We start from the raw sequence: 27,711 nt of genomic DNA, 5'->3' as shown, positions 1-27,711 counted from the left end.
CCAGTAACTTTGTTCCAGGGCAGTTTCATGTCATCTATTGCAGAACTAACAGCAACAAATAAATCTTTTCCTCTTGTTTGATCCGTAAGGCTTTGGAGGTCAAGTAGCTCTTCAGTCACATTTATTTCATCGTCCACCCCTCTCAAAAAAATCAGCAACTGAGCTGTGTCAGATAGGTCTGTGCTTTCATCACAGGCTATTGAAAAGAAGTCAAAATCCTGTCCTTTGGACATCAACTGTCTCTTAATATCTGATTAAATATCTTCAATTCTCCGTGCTAGTGTTACGACCCAGGCAAATATTGGCAAACTCTTGCTTCTTCTCGGGACAGATATTCTCAACCATTTTCATAATGCACTCTTTAATAAATTCACCCTCAACAAAAGACTTGCAATTTTTAGCAATTAACGTTGCCACCTCATAGCTTGCCTTTGTGGCATTTTCATTTGACTCACAGGCTCTTGTGAAAAATCACTGTTGTGACATTAAAACCGCTTCAAGTTGCTTCAACTTTTTACTGCGGTCGCGCCCTGTTAGTTTGTCGTATGCGTTATCTCTCGTCTGGTAGTGTCTCTTGACATTAAATTCTTTATAAACGGCCACAGTCTCTTGACATATCAGACAAACACAGTGATTCCGTATTTCAGTGAAAAAAAAAATCCACTTTCCACCTTTCCTGGAAACGGCGGCCCTCACTGTCAACTTTCCTTTTTTTATTTATAGTCGCCATTTTATAAATTGGACAGAAGGGGAAGAGTGAATGGTGCAGTGCCAGAGTAAAAATGTGGCCCTTCTGGAAATACGTTTATGAGAGTAATATGGCAGGAATTACATTTTGGAGATCCGTTCCTTGTTCATATTTAGCAAGTATAATTCTGCATGATTCTGCTTCTGTTTGACCTTGGCAGGTGTAAGCTGAGTTATTTGACGCGGTCAGACTCTCTGGTAGCAGCTCACACACTTCCACCACTCCACAGCGTCACAGATTCTGCTAGGTCAGGGCCCTACCTACCTCTGTCCAGCTCCCCGCATCCCAGCCCATGAAATGGCGGTCTGTCTCACACCCCAAATACAGCAGTCCTGCGGAGGAGGTAGCTGGAGCTGAAGTCTCTGCTCGTCAGCCGGGAGGGGAAGAGACACTTCACGCTGGAGCCCCCTGACGTCACCGCCCTCTGTCGCTCTCAGCGCGCCGCAGTCAGGCATGCGCACTGCCCTCTGCTCTCAAGCAGACTGTCTGCCATAGAAGGGAGGGCCGTGGGAGGGCCACATTACACAGAGCAGGGAGGGCTGTTGGAGGGCCGTATTAAACCGACCCCCAGGCCGTAAATGGCCCGCCGGCCGGACTTTGGACATGCCTGCCTTACATTGTATCTGGTGAACCTTCAACTCTTTGCTCCTCCTATGAACTTCCAATTTAAGGCATGTCTTTGCACTTACGGTTTGCCAGATTATTGTGCTCTCTCCTGCTGATATATTGCTCCTTCGCATACCCGTGATGTCCTTTTCTTTGCTACTACTTGTTATCGACCCTTGGCTTGCTCATTGACTATGCTTCTTCTGGATTGATTGCATCCTGCTACTACTCGTTACTGAAGGTGGGGCAGGAACTTCTGGTTATGTCACTTCTGCTGTTTGGAATGCATGCTGGCTCCAAGGTGTATCAGAGTGGCGGCATCTCCTCATAGACCTCCGGCAGATTGCTCCTTGCAGTTTTTTCTGGCTTCCTCTCTTCATAGGGGTTATGTAGAATTGAGTCTGGTTCCGAGGATGATGTTATAATACACAGCGGGACTGTGTGAAAATGCTTATTGACCTTTCCTTGGTATATACTTAAGGGGTCAACAACCTCTGGTGAGTTTGGTCCCTGCAGGGGACATGGGTGGTCGAATGGATTGGAGGGGTTGGAAGAATATTTGCATGGAGCACTAATCACTTTATGTTTATGAAGAATTACAGCACATATGTCTGCACTTTAGTTCAGCACTTTTTGCACTTCCACTTTGGACTTTACACAGCACGTTGACCACTTCCTGTCCGGACACTTTTACCCCCTTCCTGTCCAGGGCAATTTTCAGCTTTCAGTGCTATCACACTTTGAATGACAATTGCGTGGTCATGCAACACTGTACCCATATGAATTTTTTACCATTTTTTGAGACAGATAAAGCTTTATTTTGGTAGTATTTATTCACCGCTGGGATTTTTATTTTTTTTTGCTATGTAAATGAAAAAGTCCAAAAATTTTGAAAAAAAGTGTTTTTCTTATAAAATTTAGCAAATAAATCTTTCATCATAAATCTTGGCCAAAATGTATTCCGTTATCTTTTTAGTAAAAAACAAAATAAGCCAAATTAGTTTATAACCAAAAATTATAATTTGAAAAATGCCCTGGAGTTGGTGTCAGTGGGAGGATGAATCCCCATCATTGTTGGTGTTAGTAGGAGCACAAGTGCCCCAACAAAGTTGGTCTGTGGCACTAAATCACCCCCCCTATCCTCTCATGCCCTATTGATGGTCAGTGGCAATAGATGCTCTCCCTTGTTTGCTCCAAACATTAGTGGTCATTGGCATTCCCCCCTTCTCATCCTAACTATTGATAGTCAGTGGCACTAAATATTCCTCTTTCTTGCATTGGTGATTAGTGGTATTATTTTCCCCACCTCTTCTGGTGGGGAAAAGAAAGATTTGTGGTCATTGGCATCTGAAGTACCCCTTTTCCCCTCCTATGAACTTATTGGTCAGCAGGCTTACCTGAGAAACTGTGTATCACCTCACTGCCACCGCCTATTTGGTGACAATACTGCTGGCCCGGAACTATGCAGATGCTATCTGGTAGGAGATGTCTGACATTGCAGGCATGGATTCTTTGTCAGATGCTGGAATAAACATTTCTTCACCCAGCAACTGAACATGTCCAAGACCTGTAGGACCTCATGATTTGAGCAATAACATTGAAATGTATATTAAACCAACCAATACAGCAGTTTCAAGCAGCATGTATGTTTTTTTATTTCTAATTAACCAGTACTAGTTAGGCAGCTAGCACAAATTTTGTCTAGCCCATGTGCATCCTTTCCTGGTGTTTTAGTGCGTGCAGGAGGCACAGGTGCAACACCACCCCATTAGCTGGAGCCTGTCAAAGTCTACAGCAAACTGAAGTAGGCTGAAGCTGTATGGGGTGTAACGCTGCACACTAAAGCATCAGGAAAACACTGGGCGGAGATGCCACGTGTGCATAGGGCCTTATCTGGAGCATAAACAAATGAGTATCTGGTTTGGTAAACTTTTTTTAATTTGCTGTTTCTCATCTATATATTAGGTGATTCTGATATGAACCCATTGTTGATACACTTTTCACACTAGCTTTTTTATTGGCTACCAGGAAAGCTATGCTCGGTGTTCCATGACACTAGTATTCTTTAATGTTGCTCCTGAAGAAGTGGAATTGTCCAGGAGACACAAGGGATCATGAATCCATTTGATGAACACCTATACATGTACATTTATTTCACAAGTATAACAATGTCCTTGTTACTGTAGGAGATGTTGTTATGAGCCCTATTTTGAGTTCTTGAGTTATTTTTAATATATAGTACTTTTTTTTTTATAAATTATTTTTTACTGATTAAAATTGATTGTGTGTTTTTAAACTTTTTTCAATGATGCAGACTACTTGTATTGTGCTGCCTCCAGCAGAATATGGGAATGCAGTTGCATTTCTATATACAGCCTATGCTGTTTTCTAGTTAAAGTGGAGTTCCAGTTGAAAAAATAAAAGTCAGCAGCTACAAAAACTGTAGCTGCTGACTTTTAAAATACAGACACTTACCTGTCCCTCGGTCCAGCGGTGTCCTCACCATGGCTGGTTTCACTGACCGTCTTCTCTCTGCGGCGCCGGCATCTTCAGTGTGGGCACCCGGCTGTTACAGCTTGCGGCTTCGCAGCTGGGTGCCCACTGCACATGCGTGAGAAGCTGTGCATTTTGTGAATGGCCTCGTAGTCTTCTGGGACCTATCATGTGTCACAGAAGACTATGGGGAGGGAGGGGGGAGGACAACTTCCACTTCCGAACGCCTTAGGCTCCCACCCGCTCTCCAAAGGTGCCAATCCTTAATGGGGAGCGGGAAACAAAGGCTTAAAGCGGAACCTCCCCTTTTGGGTGGATCTCCGCTTTGAATTTGCTTATGCTGTCACCTTGTGACCACTGTTGATATTACTTGTATTTTCCTGCATTTTCCTTCCCTTTATTGTGATGTAATTTCCACTTCCTTGTGTGTGTGAGAATTTTCATCCTCCCCTTCGAGATACACATTGGAACTAGGAAAGCCAATACTTCTTTTGACCACCTTAAACACTTGAATATCAAGTGCACCTCATCTTGTTGTTTTGCCTTAACATTCTGCATGGAATCAAGATATTCATGGATTCATGAATCCATCCGCAATGATTGTCTCTGCTATATGCAGGCCAGGCATAGAGGTCTCAGAAAAGGCTACTCATTGTCACAACAAATGGAGTCAAAATACTGTATGCCTATCTTAAAATCTTCATTTATTCTCATTAGGTTTTTTTTTATTTAAAGTGGTTTTTCACTGTAGGAAAGCAGAGAGAATTTCAGATGACTGGCTGCTCCTTTTTTTGGCCAGACTATGTACAATGACTTCTGCTGTTATGCTGTGTGAGGTAGACTGCTGGTCATTTCAATTTAGATTTTTTTGGGTTTATAAGCACTTTAAGTCAATTGCAGTGACCACATGCAACCACAGCAACTGCATTCAATTTCAGTGACAGAATCGCAGCAAATGTACAGCGGGATACTAATGGGAACCAATAGCATTACTGATGTATGAGGGTAATATTTGTCAGAAAATAATGAAGCATCAAAAAAAAACAAAACAAAAAACAGCATTACGGGCATAGGGGGCAATCTTTACGTTAGAAAATAAAGAAGCATCAAACAATCATGAAAAGCTGGAAGATAAGTGGAATGCCAGAATTACAGAAAGGAGATAAGATTAAAGATATGCTACTAATATAGCAATCAAAAGGACAGCAACAGGGAAGAACCTTGCATAGCTCCCTGGAAAGCATAAAATATGCAGGAAAAAGATAAAAAAAAATAATCTGTCATATAATAGATAACATGTCTTTGTGTAATGACAAATTGTCCTGTCTCTCATTGTACAGCAGTCCAAAAATAAAGAAAAGAAAGAAAAGATTATCTTGGAGCTGTTCACCATGGCTTAGTATTCTGTAGCTCTCTGCTGCAAAGAAGAAATGTAATTTATTCATGTGGAAGGAGCTTGAGAACACAGTAGTAGCTTAGTGACAGCTACAAGGAACAGATGTATTACATAATCTGACACCTGACAAGACCTTTGACCCACTGAGTCTGATCTACCTGCTAGAGGAGATATTAACAGAGACAGATATGTTATACTTAATACACCTTGCAGGACTCAGATTAAACCAATGGACACATTGAATATTCAGCCTGTGTATCTGGAGGACATTGTTCAACAGTGATGTCACATTTTAGAATACACACTAACCCCATACAAAAAAAATGTGATGGCAACACAAAAATACTGCATTCGTGTCCCCTTTTAGATTGAATGATGAACTGTGTTTATAAAGTTTAGCTATATGACAATGGAGGAGGGGTGGTAGTTGTACATATTAGTGTATACCATAAGGGGATGATAAACATGTTGTCGGATAGGAACACATATAAAAAATTGGTGAAATCAGAGGAGGATATGAAATGGGAATAATCACGAAGAAATAAATGAAATAACTAACTCCGAGCATATATTGCATTCCAATAATCTACAGCATACAAAAGATACATAAAAATATGTAAGCACCACCTCCAAGACCTATATTTAATGGAATAGGATCAATATCAGCTGGATTGGGTGAAAATTTAGACATTTTCTTACAACCCAGTGTCACAACTACTAATAACTATTTGAAAGATACTAAAGAACTTTTGACATCCATACAGCAGATCCAATTGGTACATGAAACTCAAGTTTACTTGGTAACTGCAGATGTCTCATCAACAGGAAGATGCAATACTAGACCTGAATCAGGCTTTAAGATGGCATACCACGACAGCAAAAAATGTTTCTCAAGAAAAATTTAGATTTCTGTGTAAATTGGAATTATTTTTGGTATGAAGAAGAGTTCTACATCCAGAAAGCAGGAGTGGCAATGGGCACAAAATTTATGGCGGAGTAGGAGGATAGGTACATTTTCAGTCAGGGAAGATCGGAACTTCTCTTTTTTTGCCTTATAGACAATCTCCTCTTTATCTGGCAGGGTATTGAGGCTATTCTGCGACAGTTTATGTGTACATTGAACAATCATAGTAACAATATCAGGTTATTATATCAGTTTAATAAGAATTAAATCATTTTTTTGGATGTAACTATATTTAGGGATAAGGATAAATGACATACGAAAGTATTTTTGAAACTCACAGACAGAAATTGTTATTTGCAAATTAACAGCGAATATGATCCTGTGTGGCTTAGGAACATATCGAAACTATAAATTACAAGAGTGAGAAGGAATTGTACTAAATATTAAGAATTGTTTTCGACAATCACAAAAACAAAAGTTTGGGGATAAGAGACATCTAGCTCGAGTTGAGACATTGATCAAGTTATACAGGATGTAGCCTTCATCCCTAGGGAAAGATATGTACGGGATGTAGAAGTGGTACATGGAGGAATAATAAATTAGGCATGTACCAATGGAGGATTTTAGACCCCCCCTCCCCCCTCTAGGCAACTCACTCTTTTGAACTGCAAAGGGTATTTTTCCTGTGGTCAATGTGTGGCTTGCAGAACTAGTAATGTTATCAAGAGAAGAAGGGATCAGAACACTGGAAAAGAGTATAAGATTGTCAAAGAGCAGGTAAGTTGCCTATGGGTTCAAGGCTGCTCTGTTCTTACAAAACTGAACAAGAAAAAATCTATCTCCCCTGGGGCTTTGCTGCAGCCACAATCCCCCCAGCCCTCTCTTATTCTTACCTGAGTCCAATCCGATCTAGCAACATGCACGATAGTGTTGGCTCTAGCCGCTGTCTCCCTCCTCTTTGGGCAGATTGATAGCAGCAGGAGCCATTGGCTCCCAATCATGTTAATCAACTCCAGTGACGAGGGAGCAGGAGGCAGGGCCGAGTCCCGCTGTCTATGTCAATGGAGGCAGCAGCAGGGCTTGGGAACGAGCACATACGTGTGCCACCATGGACAGATGGGAGAAGCCTGGAGCGCTGGCGGGGGACCCAAGAAGAGGTTCAGGGCCACTCTGTACAATTCCTAAGTGTAGAGATGTTTGTTATTTTTTTTTTTTAATTTTCCTTTACATCACTTTAAATCTTAGGATAGAAACAATAAAAAATATATCAATCATTTCCAATGCTCTGGCCCTTTAACTTGTTTTCCCTTAATGCAAATGTGAGGGGACTTCAAGATCATCTGGTCCAGGTGCACCCTTCATGCCTCTTCTCACACTCCCAGTCTCAGCAGACTTTGTCCACTGATGCGTTGTTGAGCGTGGATGGGCAGATGTCCATGCTCGCGATGCTATCCTTCTCTTTAGTAGTGGCTCTTCCACGCACGTGCAATTTCAACATCATGCCCACAGCTGGCTGTGATGTGCCTCCACATCACAACTGGATGCCAAGCATAACCATTACTATCCACGCCACTTGGGTTGGGTAGAAGTAAATGCAACGAGGATGCCAGAAGAGCTGAAAGCCAGGTGCAATTGTGGGTGGTCCGACTGACCTTGATGGCCCACCCACATGATTGACTAATTAATACATATATACATTGAGGACAGCCTTTTTGGCAGCACTATTTGTCCATGCTGAGGATCCAGAATGTTAAAGCTACAATTACAGGTGTTTTGTAAAATCCTTTATATACTTATGTAGCACCCTCCTAGGTAGGTGCTAGGATTTACATAGTTAGGGTAAGCATCTATTTGGGCTCTCTGCTTAACAGAGTGCTGTGATTGATTAGTCAAGTCTGCTCATGATGCTCTGGCGCTGTTTGAGTTTGCCTGCCTTCAGGAAGCTATGAAAGCCTTCCAGAGCCTAGGAGGGAACTACAGCACATGGGTTCAGTGTCTTTCCCAGGAGAGGATTGAACCAAGCTAGGATGGAGGCAGGCTTGCCTCGCCTGGCACTGGCTGCCATGCAGTCTCAGGTTTGTCGACCTGAGGGCCTGAAGTTAGACAGAGTGACCCTGGTTCTACAGTAATCTGACTGAGGGGAGCTGTCTGATAAAGCTCTGTCTGGTATCACTGGAGGGTTTTGCTTGGAAGATTGGAAGGAGGCAACCATTCTGTCCTTGGACCTTGTGAGTACAGACATTGAGGAATCTGAGGACTCTGTGTGCTTGCTATCCCTCTGTTGCTTGATAGTCAACGTTGGTCTGAGAAGGAAAGGCAACACTGGCTATTGTTCTGAAGAGCTTGTCTAATCGTTGCTACTGCAAAGGACTTTTCTCAGCTACGTTACCTTTAGGCTGTCACAGTCTGTCATAACTGGCTTATACCTGAGGAGGTCAACCCTTGTAACTACTTCTACTGCAAAAAGGGACTTTGCTCACTCATAAACTACTTGCTGCTACAAATTAAAAGGGAAGCCTACTCTCTTTTCAGCCAAGACAGAGTGCTCTAATTTTTGAGTATCCTACTAAATCCACTAACTCTATCCCCAGTTCTACAATAAAACAAATATCCCTTAGACTGATCTTTGAAGACAATGAGTGAAAGAGTGTGTGTACCTGGCTGTGAAAAATACCATGCGCCTGGCTGCGGGGCCAAGAAGGGGAAGATCTGGTCAAAAATACAAGCGGCCCTCACGAAGGTGGCGCTACACTTAAAAGACTTATCTTTCTTTCCTATGCTTTTTTTTTTATTGTTTTTACTATTCAGATTTAACATCTCCTGCCAGAATTGCTATAGTGGCTCTTTCTTTCTTTCTGCTGTCTTCTGCAAGTCTCTAAAAAATACAGTTAGGTATATACATTTCATGCACACTGATTCAGTGCTGAATGTCCTCATTCATCGTTAGAGTTTAGAGCTTATTTTGTGAATACTCCCTCTTCTTTTTGTGTAGATTTTATCATAGGTTTTGGCCGGCTGTGACAATCCCTCTCAGCTTCTTGTGGGTCAAAGGACATATTGCTGTGGACATGAGTGCCTTCCAGGGCAAATTTTAAAATGTAAAATACTCCGTATCATATACTCTAGTAATTAATGTAAGTGACATAGATTTCCAGTTATGATATGAATGTTTTGTTATACACAATGTCTTTTTCTATATACTTGTATATAATTCTTTGCTTATTCAGGTACTTTCACCACTATCTCCTGATGAAGATTAGTCGATAATCAAAAGGCATTGGGAACTTTCTGGTTTACAAGAATTTTGCTAGATATGCATTGATGTTTTATATGCACACTGTTGTGAAGGCATTACGTTTGCATGTATAGAGACCAGAGCTTTTATAAAATTTTTATATTTTTAGATAATAAAATTTGACATTTTATTCATGTTTCCTATGGTTGTAATCCTTTTGCCTGCAACAAAGTCCCAGGGGAGATTTTTTTCTTGTTCAGAAGTATAAGAGTAGACATTATTATTATCTATATGATCAAACATTGGTGCTGCGCTCCTGTGCTAATTAATTAATATACTGAAAAATTATGTGAATCCATAAAAACTTGCAATTGTGTCAAAAAAATTTATATAAATAAATGAAAATTTAATATTTAAATCTTCTTCCTAAAAAAAAAAAAAATATATATATATATCCAAAAATAATACATTTCATAAATCATATATCCCATCAACATGTGTCCAGAAACATATAATAAAGAAAAGTCCTCCTTTCATGAAATCTTATCAAGACAATAGATGGATACATTCCAAACACTTAGATGGCTGCGGCATAAATAATGCTCTATTATGTGCTCACCTCCTTTTCCAGCCCATTTGGTGGGCTAAAACAGCTGTTTTTATCCTAAAAGGATAGATATATATGCTGGAGCTCCTAAGTTCCTTTGAATGGTTCCACGCTGTGGTTTTCTAATCATCCACCTGGTCTCATCCACCTGGTATCTCTCTACCTAGTAGTATCCTATGGTCTGAGGATAAATGGATGGATGGATATTCCTCCTTCTCAACTCCAGGGGTCTATTCCTCCTTATATACACTCCAATACTCCACATATATAGTACAAACAAAGAGAAAGCCAGAGATAGTGTTTTATCCTTATAAAATCTCTTTATTCCCAAGCCTGTAACCGCACTTACAAGAAAAACAATATAAAACAAGCCTTGATAAAATCCTTGTGTGCGCTGCACACTCGCTGTACTCGCCGTGCAAGCTGACTGAGCGTGGTGATGTCAGAGCCCCTCCTCTACGCGTTACGCCACCGGTCACGTGGCTTCATCAGGGTTTTTATGGATTCACATAATTTTTCAGTATATTAATTAATTAGCATGGGAGCGCAGCACCAATGTTTGATCATATAGTAGATATTAACACTATTCATGAGTTGGTGTAAGGTGTTGGCGAACCAATTTGTGTATATATAAAAAGTGGATTGCTAGTTTGATTTATTTATTTTTTTTATTTCACCATATTAGCTCACGAGTAATCATTTAAACTTGAGTGAAATTCACAGACATTATTGTTATGAATTATAGTGTCAATGCAGGCTCCAATACAAAGAGAGGACTAAGAGACCCCTTAAGAAAAATATGGCTGAGCATATAAATAATATACAAAAAGGTTACGAACAACATAGTTTATCCCTTCACTTTAAGATGGTGCATAATAAAGTTATGGAGTTAGGGAGGTGTCTAAAAGGAAACCAAGTGGATTTACATGTTGAACTCTTTAAACCCTAATGGTTTGAACATAAAGCTGGACTTCAATAGTTTCATTAGGGATTATTAAATGTGTAGTTTTTTTAGGCTAGGTGGATAATTTGCGCTGTATATACCAAAGTTGATATGCACCCTCACGTAGATATTGCAGTTTATTTATTATGATCCCTCTGTTTCTTAATTTTATTTTTATTTTTTTTTGTCAGTATAAGTTTTTATTAAAGTTTGCACAAAACAAGTACATAGAGTAATATATAAACTACAAACCAATGTCTTGATATCTTAAAACAATCATGGCAAGAAGCATACAGAATAGCAAATACAAAATATAAAGTGCAGCGCTATAATTGTGACATAAATTATGAGAAAGGGATATGGATAAAAATAAAGTAAAAAAATGAATCAAAATATAAGAGAAAATAGGTCCCAATGTAGAAAAGTCCCAGTAAAGGTGACTTCAGGCGGCCGTACACACTGACCACAGGTGCATGCAATATGGCAGAGATGGAGTTCAGGACGTAGTCATCATGGAAACAAGGGGGGTAGATGCAATCCCTGGATCAGTGAAGATCCTCAGACCAAAGCAGCACAGGATCCACTAGACAGCAAGGAAGAAATCACAGCTCCACCTGAGAAAACCACCACTCCTCCACTGCACATCAACGATATCTAGGAGGAGATACTGTCTAGTGGATCCTGTGCTGCTTTGGTCTGAGGATCTTCACTGATCCAGGGATTGCATCTACCCCCCTTGTTTCCATGATGACTACGTCCTGAACTCCATCTCTGCCATATTGCATGCACCTGTGGTCAGTGTGTACGGTCGCCTGAAGTCACCTTTACTGGGACTTTTCTACATTGGGACCTATTTTTCTCTTATATTTTGATTCATTTTTTTACTTTATTTTTATCCATATCCCTTTCTCATAATTTATGTCACAATTATAGCGCTGCACTTTATATTTAATATTCATGTGGGGATTTTTGGTTGTCCTGTGTGTTTCAGCTGCTTGTCCATTCTAAAGCGCTCACTTTTTTGTTCTTTGTTTCATACAGAATAGCAAATACAATTCACATAGCAGACAAGGAAAGCATGGGGGAGGGTGGTGAAGGGGGGACAGCAGAGGGGAGGGAACAGGAAGGAAGTGGAAAGGAGGTGGGGAGGAGTGGGGGAAAAAGGGGAAAAGGATAAAGGCCAGTATACCCTGTAATCAAGTGCCCCATGAGTATAAAAACAGGAGTAGCAAGTCAGACAATGATGCCTTGAGCATCACACCAACTATTCCAGACTTTATTGAACATGTTAGCATAGTTCCTGCTGGCATAGGTAAGTTTGTACACAAGAAGGTTCCCATTATTCGCCGACTTCCAACCACTCACTGTTGGAGGGACAGATTTCCACCTCAAAAGGATCTTTCTCCTGGCATAGTAAGTGGAGTAAAAAACAAAAAGTCTACCATGTTTAGTGGTCACCACACCATCCACAAGGCCCAGTCTACCACCTCTCTTCGGTAGTGTTGTAGTCTGGGGCAGAGCCAAAAGACATGAAAATAGGTGCCAATATCTGTACTGCATCTAAAATAGCTATCTGGAGTACAAGGGTAGATTTTATTTTTATTTTATATAATTTTTTTTTAAATTAACTATTTAATTTATGGATTTTTACAAATATTTAAAAAAATAAATAACTGATTTTTAGATTAACAATGCTATAAAATGGATTTTAGAGGACATCTATTGATGTAATTGATAGATAAGGTATATTTATTTTATATTTATAGGTATATTTGTATTAAGGATATTAGTGTTGTTAAAATATCACAGCCTACACTCTATATATTTAGAACGGATGAGATGATAATTGGCTGTTTGATTGTAATGTGTAGAGCCGCGCTGGGAGAAAATGTTACAGTGGCCGCTGGTGAGATTGGAGTGTTGTCCATTTGGATGCAAGACTAATAGCAATGTGAATTGCTTCCAAGCTCAAGACAATAGTGGAGGTCGATCTCCCTATAGAGCGGAAAGGGATAAATATGTTGGATTACCTATTAAAGACAGTCAGAAGTACTGTTCTATCATCCTCTTGAGAAAGAACTGTGTGGAAGAAACATGTTGGGGTGTGGCTGCATGTGCAGTGAGCCCCAGTAAAACTCCATCTGGAGAGAAACATAGAGAGGTGGCTTTTGCCAGCTTCTGGATGCAGTGTTAACAGCAGCTAAGTCAGATGTGATTTTTAAACCACTTGACTTGTGAGTAGTTTGTGATTAAATAACTTAATTTATTATATATGGAATTTTACTATTGGGTTGCTCTTTTTCTTTGCATACATATCATTATCTGGATAAGAGCTGTGGTGAACTGGAGTGGAATGAAAACTGGTTTTGAAGGGATTGATGACCAGCAGAAGTTTTAAGCTTTAAAATTCCAATCTGTATTAGAGGCAAAGAGATTGGTGAGATGCTCTCCGATAGGAGTGGGTCATAGAGCACACTGATTAATTTGTGTAATAAAGACACAGCAGTCAGGGCACTTTTGGAAAATTGAGTTTTATTAAATGAACAATTTATTGATTGAATTTTAAGCACATTCATTTCTGAATTCATTTTTGATCACTGGAGCACTTTGATAAACCATTTGTTTTTATACACGACTGCTCTTTATAAGATTGATTTGTTACAATATTGGAAATTGAAATTGTTGCACTTAAAGGGTAAGTTCCCCTTTTCGGGCATAATTTCACGTTTCATAATAAATAGAAGTGTTTACAATGCCATTTCTGGCCATCCCACTGTGCTTTTCTCTCACTTGCCTCATCCACGGGTGGTTTAAAATCTTGTCAGTTTATTTGAATTTTTTTAATGATTTTCAAATTCAATCACTTCCTGTAGATCATCTCTCAGCATTCACCTCCTGCAAACCATCTACCAGACGCCTTCACTTCCTCGTTGCATCACAGAAGAGGGCACAGTTTTTGGTGCGTTTGCCCCACTTGGGGTGCCTTTAACATGCAATGGCAACACAAACACGATGCACACATTTGCAGTGTGTTTCTGAAACGCATGGAAAAGTGTGCATTTTCTGTGCGGTTTGCCATGCGTTTGGAAACACACAGATATGAATGGAGCCTCATTGTTCTGTGTAAACCAACCAATTTTACTTTCAGGCCCCATTCACACCTAGCGAAGTGAGAGCACATGTTTTTTTTCTCATTTTTCCAGTGACACACATAAGGCAGCCTGTTGATTTCAATGGGCTGAGCTATACATGGCAAAGTAGCTCATGGGACATGTTGGCATGGTGCGAGTTGCCAGTTGCACTTTTTTCATGTGGCAAAATGTATGTTTTATCTGTTTAGGTAATTTTAGGTATATAAATGTAGCCATACCCTATACAATCTGATTGTACAATCTCTGTACAATCTCGTTTAGATCTACCAAAACTATATAACACACGCCGTCTATCCACTCACTCTGTATCCAATCAGACAGGCCCTTGCACTACACCAGGGGTGTCCCATGGGCTGAATGTGGCCCCAGGGAGTTTAGCCTGCAGTCTGAGCCTTTCTGAAGGGACGCTGGGGAATCCAACGAGAGATGCCCGGGATGCTGTGAAAAAATAATTGATGGGTGAAGGGTGTGTGTTTTAATGAGGTCAGTGAAGGATGGTGTGTACTAATTAGGTCAGCTGGTAAACTCCTTCCTGTGTCTTACTGACTTCTCTGTCCTAAATCTATATGTGAGGATGTGATGACGCTTTTTAAGAAATACAGCATGGGCTAAGGTAAAGCCTTGTTCTCAAAATCAAAAAAAAGCTTTTATTTTTCTGCAATTGAGGTACATTAATGTTATATTGGTACAAAGGAGAGCTGGATTTTAGAAAGAAAAAAAAAAGGCGAACTTAGCTTTTGATGTTTTTACACAGTGGAAATTAATATTGATTGGTTTTATTAATTTGTATTGATTTTATTTATAGCAAAGTTTATCTATAGCTTTGTTTAAAAATTGGTCTACCACTTGCAATTTAATCCAAGGTTTTAGCTATAGATGCCTAAGTGTTTCTCCTATGAAGATTACAGAAATGATAAAAACTAGCATACAAAATGACAACCAAACAGCAATCTCTGCAGGGGGCAGTTGCTCATCACTCTGTTAGGTTTTGTATTTTAAAATAGAACTTTGAAATCCCATCATGCATCAGCATTCACTGGGGTATATCTGATGCGGCCATAGAGATAATACTGCATGATAAATAACCTTTTAAGCACTTCCAAACTGCAGCCTTTTCCACCTTATACAACTGGACTTTTGTTGTCACAAGGTATTTAACCCAAAAACAAAAATGTATTATATTGCAGCTTACCAATTTTTAGATTTGGTAGCTGCATTAGTTTTCTTTTTTTTAGGCTTTTATTCAAGTCTTTTTTCCCTTTAATTTATACCAGGTGATTCAGCCTTTGTATATGTTGTTTTTCAACTTCTTTTAATAAACAAAGCTTTCCAGAAAAGGTGGCAGTTAAAGGATATACAGTATGCAAACCATTTAACACTGATAGGTGTCCTTACAATGGTCAGCTTTTATTAATTTATGTAAAACCCTTTTCCCAAAAAGAAAACAAACAGTATGCTGTAATTGTTTATAAAGTGTTAGCTGGTGTTCTACTTTAATTTGTTAGGCAAGTTAATCTAAATCTGCTTGCGCATCCAACACTACCTCCCTTCTACATTAACAATGCTGCTTTCCAAAGATGTCTCTGTTGCTCCTGCAACCAGAGTGGAGCCATCCAAAGACAGAAAATATGTTATGGTCCTGAATCATCTGAATCTTTGCTGACTTCCATCATCCAATCATGTGCAAGTAAAAATGCTGATTTTTTTTTCCTTGCAAGTGATTGGGTATTCTTTGCGTGGTAAAACTTCACCATACATACTAAGCTCTGGGCCAATTTCACTTGCAAACTGCACATTCCCTTACAAAATGAACAGCCTATTTGCCTTTAGTAAATCAACCACTTTATGTGTCTTTATTGCGAGAATACAGGTATGGTTTTAATTTGGTAACAGGTTTGAAAGGTTTGAAAACATGTTTCACAATAAAAATATTTCTCCAGCAATTTTTGCTAATGTTACATGTGCTGCCTCTAACATTTCCATTGGCGATATAATTGCATTTGTGTATATATCTATGCTTTTCATTGACCTACCATTATGCTTCCATCCTGTAGTTAATGGGAGAAATAACAAGTGATGCAAGTGGCATGCCCCACATTAACAAAGCCTACAAAACCCATGCCAGAAGCTATTTCAGATGTAGATAGGAATTGGAACTTATGTGGTTTAAAAGCCTAATTAACAAAGAGATCACGGCAGTTTGCAATATAGAGAACTGCCACAACTACCCATCAGATTAGACATTGTGTACAGGATGTAAACTATCTGCTAGTAACTTGGCAGACAACTCACATGCCTCTCTCTGTCCTTTCAATGGACACACTACATGGACAAAGCCTGCATATAGAGAGGAGGTGGTGGGCAAAGGGCGAGCTGCTGCAACTCTCCTACGCTCTATGCTGTGTCTAACACAGACATAGCAAAGAAAACAAGGCAGATTTCTCATAATTAACAAAGGGGCTTGAACACCCTTTTATTAATTAGGAACATGATCTGATACTTTTTTCAAAGTTTATAAGTGTGACACAGGCTTTCTTCCTGTGCCACATTTTGTAAATCCCCCACTGCCTTCAATTAAATATATTTTCTGTAAAACCTCCACTTTTTATGATGCAATTTCCTCTTTCCTTGTAAATTCTTGCTAACCTTCCTGCAAGACACACACTGATGTATGAAAGAAAATATTCAATTTTTCCACTTTAACCACTTGCTTTCCTGAGGATTTACCCCCCTTCATTACCAGGCCATTTTTTGTGGTATGGCACTGCGTTACTTTGACAATTGCGCAGTCATGCTATGCTGCACCCAAATGAAATTTATGTCCCTTTTTTCCCAGGAATTGAGATTTCTTTTGGTGGTATTTGATCACCTGTGCAGTTTTTATCTTTTGCGCTATAAGCAAAAAAACCCAACAATTTTGAGAAAAAAAACAATATTTTGGACTGTTTGCTATTAAACATGTCCAGTAAAAAAATCAAATTTCATCATAAATTTAGGCCAAAATGTATTCTACAACATGTCTTTGCTAAAAAAAAAATCCCAATACGTGTAAATTAATTGGTTTACGTGAAAGTTAGTGTTTACAAATGGCGGTATAGATAATGGGATTTCGTTTTTTATACTAGTAATGGCGACAATCAACGACTTTTAGTGGGACTGATGTGGACATTCTGACACTGGGGGGGAAACTAACTTGGTGTCACTGACATCTCCAGTGACACCAATACAGTGATCATTGCTAAAAAAAAGCACTGACACTGTACTAATGGCACTGGGCAGGAAGGGGTTAATGTGAGGGGGCGATCAAAGGGTTAACTATGTGCGAGGAGTGTTTTACTATGGGGCGGGGGGGTGTGTTCTTCACTGTAAGCACTCTGATCGGGATGGCTGTACTGTGCACAACTGCAGTGTGCTCGAGCTGACAGGGAGGAAGATTGTTTGTAAACAAAACAATCTTCCTCCCCGTTGGACATGCTCGGTAATCACCAGGTTCCGGCGGGTAATTACCAGCCGGGACCCGGTGATTGACATCCGTGGTCGCGAAATGCAAAATCACGTATATACACATGATTTTGCATACAGGTGCCGCCCTGTAGCAGTATATTTGTTATAGGGTGGTCCTTAAGCGTTTCAATACCAACATCCACTGCATCATATACTGTTTGCTTGAACCTTTCTGCATGCAAGAGATGTAAAGATGTTCATAGATGCAAACTATTTGCAGTGATTGTCCCTGCTCAATTCAGGCCAGACATAGAGGTTTCAGGAAGGGATTACTCACAACTGGATCAGGGTACTACATATTTAGTCCAACTCCAAATATTTATTCATAAAAATATAGCTGTCAAAGTTTCTTGTGCACAAGGATACTACACAATATAAGTGTAATATGTACCTAGAATAGCAGTGTGGCAAAGCCCAAAGTCAGGGTGCAGTCATTATCCCGTAATGGATATAATGATGTTCTGAGCTCAGAACGCAGAGAAAATGATTCACCGCATCGGCCAGTGTAAACCTGACATTCACTCTTTCACCTGCTAAAATTTATTAGCATGTCTAAATGGGGCAAAATAAAGGAAGGGCCTTGAAAGATCATTACATTTGTTAAACCTTTCGGATCCAAAATGATGGCATCATGGTTTCACACACCTCTCCACAACAACCACAAGAATCATCTCTTTGACCTGTGAAGGACAATTAGTGAGACAAAACCATCTTTACAGAGGATTCACATGCAGTTTTACAAATAAATCTAGGCCAGGGAGATCCATGGAGGTTATACCTAGTGAAGACTGCAGGTACAGATGTGTGATGCATCTAGTGTACTAGGTTTGTAACATGGTCTCACACTGCATATTTAAAGTGTATCTAAACCCAAAATGAATTATTTATTGTATTGCAGCTTACAAGTCTTAGATGTAGTGGCGGCATTAGAATTTATTTTTCAAAAATAGTTTTCCTTTATTTATTTCTGGTAATTACGTGACTAATATATTTTCTGTACTTTCATGTCTACATGTTTTCTCACCTCTATGTATTGCACAGCCATGATTGGTACACAGGCTCAACTTGTATCATGTCTGCCTTTTTTCATCTTCTTTACATAGTAGGTTAACTTACACAATAAAGATAAGATTATTTGTGCTTTCTTGTAAACTGAGAGAAAGTGACAAGGACATAGCATTTCTGGCAAGATCAACAGGTATTTTCTGTAGCTTTTTAACAATGTCTGTATCCTGAAAAATGAAAACCAATGAAGCCACAATATCTAGCAAATAGTAGGCTGTAATATATTACATTTCATTTGTTTGCAGGGTTAGATATTCTTTAGTCCAGTCGCTGAAGGGTTTGATCCCAGTGGGCTGGGTCTGGTAAATATCTGGAGAAAATTTCTGCAAAGTCCTGTGCCTTAGGGCTGTAATTCAGATCCTTGGCTTTAGCCCAAGTGTAGAGAGCATGGCCCTGATTCTTAGATAAAGCTGCTTGATCTATTTGAGTCAAAGACATTTGTTATTCACTTCATATTAATGATTCATAATATGAATGGTTTAAGATTCTTAGTGGTGTACACCAAGGTTCAGTGCTGGAGCCTGTAATTTTTATCATATTTATAAATGATATAGAAAGATGATGGAATAAAAAGTGTAATTTCAGTGCTTGCAGATGACATCAAGCAGTAGAATAATTTCCTTACAGAATTATCTCCAATTTATAAGCCAACCTCAGTGCACTATTTAATTGGGCAATTATGTGGAAAATGAGATTTAATGTTGATGAATGTCGGAGAACTGGAGAAAGTGCAGAGAAGGGCAACCAAACCAATAGGAGGAATGGAAGAGATCAGCTATGAGGAAAGATTAACTGAAATTAATTTATTCTCTCTTGAGAAGAGGCAATTAAGAGGGGATATGACCACCAAGTATAAATGCATATGTGGTCCATATAGTGAACTCGGTATTGTTTTTCACTTTCAAGTCATTTCAGAGAACAAGAGGGTACACTTTACATCTAGAGGAAAAACGACCTCCACATACAGGAAAACATCTGCATGCTAAATTAAATTGATCGTTTGATTTCTTCTTTTTGATGCTTGCCTATTTTTAAATTAACCAACCTGGCCAGGATTGGTTAAATGTTAAAGTATGATAAGGATTTTAGATAGCAACATGTTGGCATAAATGTGTAAATTTGAAGTTCGCCAAGATTAAAGAGATTCTAAAGGTTCATTTTTGTTTTTTTTGTAAAATAACAAACATGTCTATACTTACCTACTGTATGTAGTGGTTTTGCACAGAGCAGCCTCCTCCTCTTCTTGGGTCCCCCACAGGCTCTCCTGGCTCCTCCTGTCTGTTGGATGCCCCCACAGCAAGCAGCTTGCTATGGGGGCACCTGCTGATCTGTGTGTCCATTCACACACAGAGCCATGGCTTGGCCCTGCCCCCTCTCTCTCCTCATTGGGTGACTGGCTGTGATTGACAGCAGCGGGAGCCAATGGCTCCTGCTTGCTGTCTCAGCCAATGAGGAGTCAGAGACCAGGTACAGCCGAAGCTGTCATTCAAATCGCTGGATCGCGTTGAGGCTCAGGTAAGTATTGAGGGAGCTGGGGGCACTGCTGCACACAGAAGGTTTTTTTATCTTCAAGCATAGAATGCATGAAGGTAAAAAACCTTGAGCCTTTACAACCACTTTAAGTGTTCTAGTGCTTACCAAAATTTGCATCACGTCTCGTAATTTTAACAAGTGCTGAAATTTAGTCTGGATTAACTTTGGAGATTTTATGTGACCAATTATTATTCTCTGCAGTAGATGCTTTCTTTGTTTATAACATTGGATCCTGGCGCTCAGAAGCAGGGGCGCTGTTGTGACGATCGCGGCGTCAGACCCCAGCCCTTCTCACCAAACTCGTGACCGAAGGACTAGCCAATCTAAAACCGCTCTGTCACGTGCGTAACAATGCCATTCCCAGCTGAACCCTGCACAAATATTTTCCAGCTAATGGACCACAATCTGTGTACTTGCAGCCTGGGAGCGATTGTTACTGGATCAGGTTAATTACGCAATTAACCCCTCACACTGCCACCACCTCCTTTTTGTACAGAGAAAGAGGAAACTCGGCAATATCAGCAATAACACTATGATATTTGCATAAGCGTCGGTATACCACTGTCACTGCAGGCAGAGATATACCGAACACACACACAGTAGCGCTCTTCAGAGGCAGGGGTTCTTAGTTTGCATTAAAGAGCTTTAGAAACAGTTCAACACTTTCAGAAAGTAAGATTTATTACTAAAAGGTCAAAAGGGCGCAATAAAAATATTTTTAGAAAAAGATGTAGCCAATATATATATAAAAATATACAGAAAGCAGTAACACAGCAAAGAGATCACAGAAAGGAATTTAGATAAAGTACTTGCCAAAAGCCTTTGTTTAAGCAGCTTTCAAGTTTCAGAGCCAAAAGGGTGCCTTATCTCCCAGAGTTAGTTCCCAAGGTAAAAGGGAGAATCTTCAACTTCAACTCAACTTAGCTCAGCTTTCTGCTCTAAGCATAACAGCTTTTTCTAGGAACTCAGCAGGGTGTCTCCTTAAAGCAGAGAACCAATCGCCTCATTTGGGGAGGGAGTTGTGGGCGGAGACCCCAGCTAGAACCAAAATCCCTCGCAAGTTGATATCAGGGCAATAACTTCCCCTGGATACATATAACATTCTATCCACGAGTAGATTAATACGCAGAATCATCTGCTGAACGTCTAGGTATGAAATATGACATACCTGCTGGGATGGTTAAGGAGATATCATTTTCTGCTCTCCTGTAGCTGTCAGCTAGGGGGTGTAACCTATCAGGCAACTTGTATTAAAGTGAGTGGTCTGAATATATGCCTGTTTTTTTTGTAAGTCTCTCGTATTCCAAGATATGTAATCATAGGGGAAAGTGGGTCTTGAATGTGATGTCTGCTTTATGGCTTATCTGGAATGTCTTTGAACTCAGTGAAGGACTTGGTTTATGGCTTTACGATCCTTCTCCAGCAAGAGTCTCACAGACATATGGGTGCCAGGTTAACTGGGGTTTATAGCCATGAGCTCTCCCGCTGGGCCTTGATGCCTTTTTGAACTCTGCATCGAATAGACCACATGTCACTCAACAGAGAGGGAGGGGGGATGAGGAAAGAGGGAGAGAGAGAGATACAAGATGGAGGGTTTGGATCAAAATGGATGATTGCGTCCATCTCTGTGTGCACGATTGCTACAGCTGTGATATCACAAAGCTATAAAGTCCAGGATTTCTCAAAAAGTAGGCCATTTTCTGGCTGTGGCTTAACTGGGCCAGCAGAGAGCATCTTGTAACCAAAATATAGCAGAATCCTGGAGTTCAGCTTTAAGAACATCTTTGACAATATTTTGTATGAGTTAATAAGAACCAACTCTCAGATTTTGAATATGAGTATCAAAAGCTTAGGAAAAGAATACTGTGTTATATATTTCCTTTTAATCTAAGAAATTAGTTGTTCAAGGATTTGGGGATCCACCAATTGCTATTAATATTCTTTAGATTGTAAGCTCCACGAGCAGGGCCCTCACATTCCTTCTGTACTGAAATGTATTGTAATTGTACTGTCTCCCTTATATTGTAAAGCGCTGTGCAAACTGTTGGCGCTATATAAATCCTGTATAATAATAATAATTAATATCTCAGATGCATTACTACAATTATACTAGTGATAGTCAAAGATACATGATATCTATTGAAGGTTGAGTTTTCCTGGATCCATACCCATTCCAGGATAACTATTCATATTAAAATACTAAAAGCACATTTAAATGTTGTCTTATATTAGAAGTATGGCCAAAGCTTCTTTGGCCATACTTCTCTTCTGGGTAATAACCATATCCATCTTTTTTACAGTATATCCAGAGTGCTTTCTGATATCAATTGAGGAGAGGGCCTACTTCTTATGGAATGTGTCCATACATCCTTGACCAAGCCAATGTAAGTCATGGACTTCCCTTCTGTTTCACTAGGAGTCTGCTCTCATTTTAACCTCCTTCTCTTTTATACACTATTACCCTCCTTTTTGATTAAATGCTTAAAATTACTGTCTGTAACCCATTAGTTACTTTAGGCTACATTAGGCTTAAGGCTGCCTACATAGAGGCTCCTATTGGCCACCACAGCATTTCTTGACTTCTCTCCTCTCCAGGGTGGTTTTGAGGACTCCCTCATTGGATGCAGCACTAACTATACGATGTTATATATACCTATTTGTGAGTACACAACACTCATATCAGCTTGTTCAGTATATTGTTCAGTATATGTTGTCTTATATGTATATGAAATATATGAATATATATTTTTATTTTCTTTCTGATGTACTAGGGTCTCCTGATGAAGCAATCAAAATGTGAAACGTGTCAAGACCTTTAAAAACGTTCCTGTGTTTTTTGCCCTATTTTTGTATTATTGTGATGCATATAGTATCATAACTTATATATTAACTAAATAACTAAATATATGTTTTATGGGGCTACTCAGGAATAGCGCTCTCTCAGGGATAAATATACCATCACCACAGGTCTATACATCTTGATTTTATGTAGCTTTTTAATCAACAATTATGTGAAATAAAACATTTTGTCTCAATATCCTATATTTTGCACTCTATTCCTCTATAGCAAACAGGCATCAGGATTCTAACCAGATGGTATAAAGTCCAGCCAGTCCTCCGCAAAATGTATCCTCAGATATCTAATAGCTGCTGGCGCTGTGGAAAAGGGCATTGTCAGGTACCAGCTGGCGAGGGCTCTAGAAACCCACAGACCGGGATTCCCCAGGGCGCGGAGTCTAAGCCCCAGACTGCTTATTCACCAGAGCCCCTGATGGTGGGGATGGACTTGGAGCAGACTGAGACCAGGTCGCGGCCCCCGAGTACCACCCAGCTGTGGTAGAGATAATTGCCAGTGGTACGTAGCGGGTTTGAGCCTGTTGTAAAGAAGTGGAGCAAACCTAGGCAGTAGCAGATGGATCCGAGCAGGATGGATAGATCCGAGCAGGAACAGCGAAGTCAGACAGGCCAGGTCGGTAACAGCGGAGGCAGATTGTATAAGGCACCAGGCTAAGAGTAATTGGGTCACAGGCCAGGTTCAGCAACGGGAGGTCAGATAGTCAGGATCAGGCAGAGAATAGTCAAATGAGCCAAGGGTCAGAGCAGGAGACGGTCAACAGAATCAGGGTCAGGCTGGGTCGGCAACAAGGCAATCACAGGAACAGAACGAGCAGGAATCAACAGGAACAAGACCATACGGCAATTTGAGCATGCAAAGGGCCGGTTTAAATAGTGCGCCCTGCGCTGTCATTTTTGCCAGGCGCGCATCCGCGATCGCGAGTGCGCATGCGCGGCGCCCGCTGTTGCCGCGGTTGCCTATGTCCTAGTGCCCGCCGGCTAATGCGCATCAGCGTTCTGCGCATGCGCAGACCCGTGCACCGCCGCGAGCCCTGGGATTCCTGACAGGCATACTTCACATTTTCTAGACAGGTAACAAACTCTGGATCTTCTGGTCTCAGATGAGGACCATAATTAAATAATGATGGATTTTGACCTGGGGTCTGACCAGGCTGAATACTTGCTGCATTCTTCAGATCTGCCTAGTCACTGTGGTTAGCTCTGAGGAAGAGGGCTTGTCCCTCGAAACGCATTAGTTGCACCTTACCTGATGATGATGCATCTGGTGGCTATTGGTCTATGATAGGCTTGTGATATTTCTCCTTTTGTGAGTATTTTTATATACATTTTTTATTAGATAAAAAGTTTTACAGTAATGCACTAGGCTGGTGCACTTTCTTCCTATGTTAAAAGTCCTGGTTCTCCCAGAATTGAAGAGGGCAGCAAGGCTCCAAAGTGTACATTGGTGATTCAAGAGGATGGATACTTACAGTGTTCCATTTTGTGTGTTCAGGGTGGAAGATCAGTTAATTTAGGCCCCCTGACGATTGGGCTGCCAGGAAGATTGCTACACCTGTAGCGCAGACTTTTTGCACTTTTACCTGTCTAGTCACAAATACAAGACAACAATGCTGATTCATCTCGTGAATGCAACTAAGGCATGCATTCCTGCCCTCTGGATACAGGAGATTCCCCCCTCCCTCTTTCCCTCATCACTCAAAGGTGCACATGGTTCTATTTGACCATATTCACATGCTCTTGGGAATATGAATCATTGCTTGCTAACGACGACTAGTGTCAGTGTGTCTACTTACCTACATGAGTAGCTGAGGATTGAGTGGTGTGGATCCAGGATTTTCCTCATTGGCTCATAGACAGCAGTGGGAGCCATTAGCCATTGGCTCCCTCTGCTGTCAATCACAGCCAGTAGGAAAGAGCGATCACACATGTGTGCCCCCATAATAAGTGGCTTGCTCTGGGGGCACTCAGCATGGGGGAGGAGCCAGGAGCGCCAGTGGGGGACTCGAGAAGGAGGATCAGGGATGCTCTGTGCAAAACCACTGAGCAGGTAAGTATGACATGTTTGTTATTTTTTTTTCAAATCTTACCTTTGGTATGACTTTGTCTTATTACTGAAAATAATTTCGACACATTTGGGAGGGAGATCATAAAAAATAATTCACTTTTGGTTTAAAAAATGCTAGAAATGCCACTGTTCACAAACATTCCTTAGTTTCCTATTATCTTCTAGATTAAATAGTGCTTATTATTTGTCTATGCATACATTAACTCTGTGATAATTAAGAAAATGTTGACATGACACAATTATGTGACTTAGAGTTCATGTCTGTATCGCAGCAACTGCAGCACTGAAAACTGGAGGCAAAAAAAGTGGGTAGTAGCTTTGTATATAAATTCTGCTAATGTTCTGCTTTCAGCCTCAACACCCACGCAATAGCTCTCCCTTAAGTCTTCACTGCAGTAAAATTCAGCGTAATCTAAGCTAGCTGTATCCTGTTTTACTGCAGTAACTCAATACCCATATGCATTACTAAACATCGTGTAGATTAGGCTGGACTTTGCTGGTCTGCTTTTTAATATTAATAAGATAATTATTGATAGACTACAACTGTGACAAGCAAGATAAATATGTCTGTGTTCTGTGCTTTTACAGAGAGGCTTTCTAGAGGATTCCCTTGAAAATTTAGGAATGAAGAGCCTTCTACTGATATGTAGTGATGGACCGAGCACCCCTCTGTTAGGTTCGTGGTCGAACATTCAAACCTAATGAAATGTCGACCGCGAACTTCGAACCCAGGGGACAATTCACTAAGCAGTATCTTACCGCATTTTCCCCCAAAAAGTTGGCATTCGCTAAAAAAAGCTACTAAAATACCACATGAGTTATTTTATTAAGTCAAGTCAAGGCCTGGACTGAGCAAAGCTAAAAGGGAGGGCCAGCATGACTGGGGCGTGCAGACGAGGCAGAGCATATATTTTGGGTGGGAGTATATGCAGGAGGTAAGGGGGTGGTTACTTACCTGATTGGAGTACGCAACATTGAGGAGTGGTCTTGCCAGGATTAGGAGGGGGGTTGGGTCTTATCAGAGGTCAGTCGGAGCTTGTGCCAGCACGGGGGTGGTTTCTTCTTCCTTCTCTGGTACCTGCAAAGAAAACACTAAGCCATGAGTGACTTGGATGGGATGCCATCCCAATTGGGGGCAGCAGCTCGGGGTGGCTGCGTGAGAGGCTGTCGGAAATGCTGCAAGGACCCAGGCCCGTGTCACCAGGCCCCTCTCCTGGGTGCACACGTGCTTGGCGGTCTGTGCCTCCAGTGTGCTTTAGCCCAGAAGTGACAGTGCGGGTTCGGAGCCACTCTGGGAGCCCCTAAGGGACCCTCCAGCTCCGTCAGTGAAGCATTGGCCTACTTCTCCTGGTGGGGGGGGTGGGAGGAATCCTCGTTGCTGGTGGCCCCCACCTGGAGCACTTCCACGACCACCCGCTCCCTCTGCCAACTCACCTTCTGATCGGGACAATGCGGCAGGCCCTGCGGGCTCCGGGCCTGCAGTGGTGGCAGCCCTGTGCGGGAGAAGTGACGGGTGGCCTTCGGGGGCTGGGACCACGCCCCCCAGGAGAAGAGGATCCAGCTCTCCAGCATCATGGCGGGCCCGGGTGGATGCCGCCGCTCAGCAGGCCGGGACGGCGACTGCAGGGCCCTTCTCGGCAGCCCAGTGAGCCCACGGTGGGCGGGGCTTGGCGGCTCGGAGCTCCGGGGCTGCGGTGGGTGATGACGTCACCCCTGTGCGCAGCCCGGTCTCCGGAGCAGGGACCCGGCCTCTTCAGCTCTGGCCCATGGCTGCTGGGCCTCCCTCGGCCACCCAGCGGGCCTGTCGTGGGAGGGCGGCTCGGAGCGCGGTGGGGGCAGTGCTGGATGACGTCACTCATGTGCGCCTCCCGGGCTCTGGAGCCGGGAACCGGCCTTCACGTCAGATCCGGCCTGCGGCTGCTGGGCCTTCCTTGGCCGCCCAGCAAGCCCATCGAGGGGGGGAGGAGGCTGCTGACGTCACCCCATCACCCCCGTGCATCCGCCCAGGGTTTGGAGCTGGCCAGAGTCCCCTGACACCAGGTGGGGCTTCGGCTTCTGGGAGTTCCTCTGCCTCCCAGTGTGCCCAGCGAGGGAGGGATGACCCGGCGGCTCTGGGCTCCGGTGCGGTGGCTGCTGACATCTTTTCTGTGCGCCGCCCAGGCTCAGGAGCCGTGAACGATCCTCGAGCGATGCGTGATGCTGCCTGGGAGCCGGAAGATGCGGGGCGCAGGTCAGAAGGGGAGCTCAGCGGCTCTGAAGATTACATGGTCCCTTTGTCCCTGCATGGATCCGGAGTGGCAGCTGGGAGTCCCCGTGGGTGGATGCAGCCTGGTGAGTTGACTTCTGGGCTGTTTTTCTATTGTCTTCTTCTTCTTCTCTGTTTGGGGGTTTTCGGGACTTGGGGAGTAGCGCTTCGGGGTTGATGCATAATCGCTGGGGGGTTCCCTGGGCACTGATGGGGTTGTTGGTATGCTGCTGGCGGGTTTTAGGGATGTGCTGGCGCATTGTGAGGCGGGGGTGGTGGCCCGGGGCTTCGGCGCCATCTTTGGCCCCGTGGTCGGTGGTTCAGGCTGCGGCATCTGGGGGCGGTGTTGGCTCCATGGG

The 27,711-nt window shown here is 41.8% G+C and overlaps 1 protein-coding gene and 2 long non-coding RNA genes across 7 annotated transcripts in view; 2 read left to right on the top strand and 1 right to left on the bottom strand.

The window, feature by feature from the left end:
- LOC149464647 (uncharacterized) overlaps positions 1-27,074 on the bottom strand; it is a 116,120-nt gene extending 89,046 nt beyond the window's left edge. Inside the window, exons 1-2 of one of the 2 annotated variants that reach the window (XR_016312321.1) lie at positions 26,542-27,074; positions 26,063-26,185 (exon numbers count right to left, since the gene is read on the bottom strand). This is a non-coding gene — a long non-coding RNA (uncharacterized LOC149464647). The remainder of the gene's footprint in view (positions 1-26,062; positions 26,186-26,541) is intronic. The other variant, XR_016312322.1, reaches the window with a different exon arrangement.
- On the top strand, positions 22,487-23,172 carry LOC149464648 (uncharacterized). The gene is made up of 3 exons (XR_016312323.1): positions 22,487-22,570; positions 22,782-22,845; positions 22,958-23,172. It is a non-coding gene; the product is annotated as an uncharacterized LOC149464648 (long non-coding RNA).
- The window catches only part of LOC149464646 (uncharacterized), a 58,522-nt gene continuing 56,932 nt past the window's right edge, over positions 26,122-27,711 (top strand). For 2 of the 4 annotated variants that reach the window (XM_089674234.1, XM_089674233.1), the window contains exon 1: positions 26,122-27,438. In XM_089674234.1, the coding sequence (XP_089530360.1) occupies positions 27,304-27,438 (135 nt within the window). In that variant the 5' untranslated portion in view covers positions 26,122-27,303. The remainder of the gene's footprint in view (positions 27,439-27,711) is intronic. The other 2 variants (XM_089674235.1, XM_089674232.1) reach the window with 2 other exon arrangements.

Source organism: Staurois parvus, unplaced genomic scaffold (assembly GCF_062004578.1).
Source record: "Staurois parvus isolate SC_StPar_1 unplaced genomic scaffold, SC_StPar_1.0 ptg000149l, whole genome shotgun sequence".
In the NCBI taxonomy this organism is placed as follows: Eukaryota; Metazoa; Chordata; class Amphibia; order Anura; family Ranidae; genus Staurois; species Staurois parvus.
The sequence above is the reverse complement of the archived record's forward strand: the minus strand, read 5'-3'. Positions and strand labels throughout refer to the sequence as shown.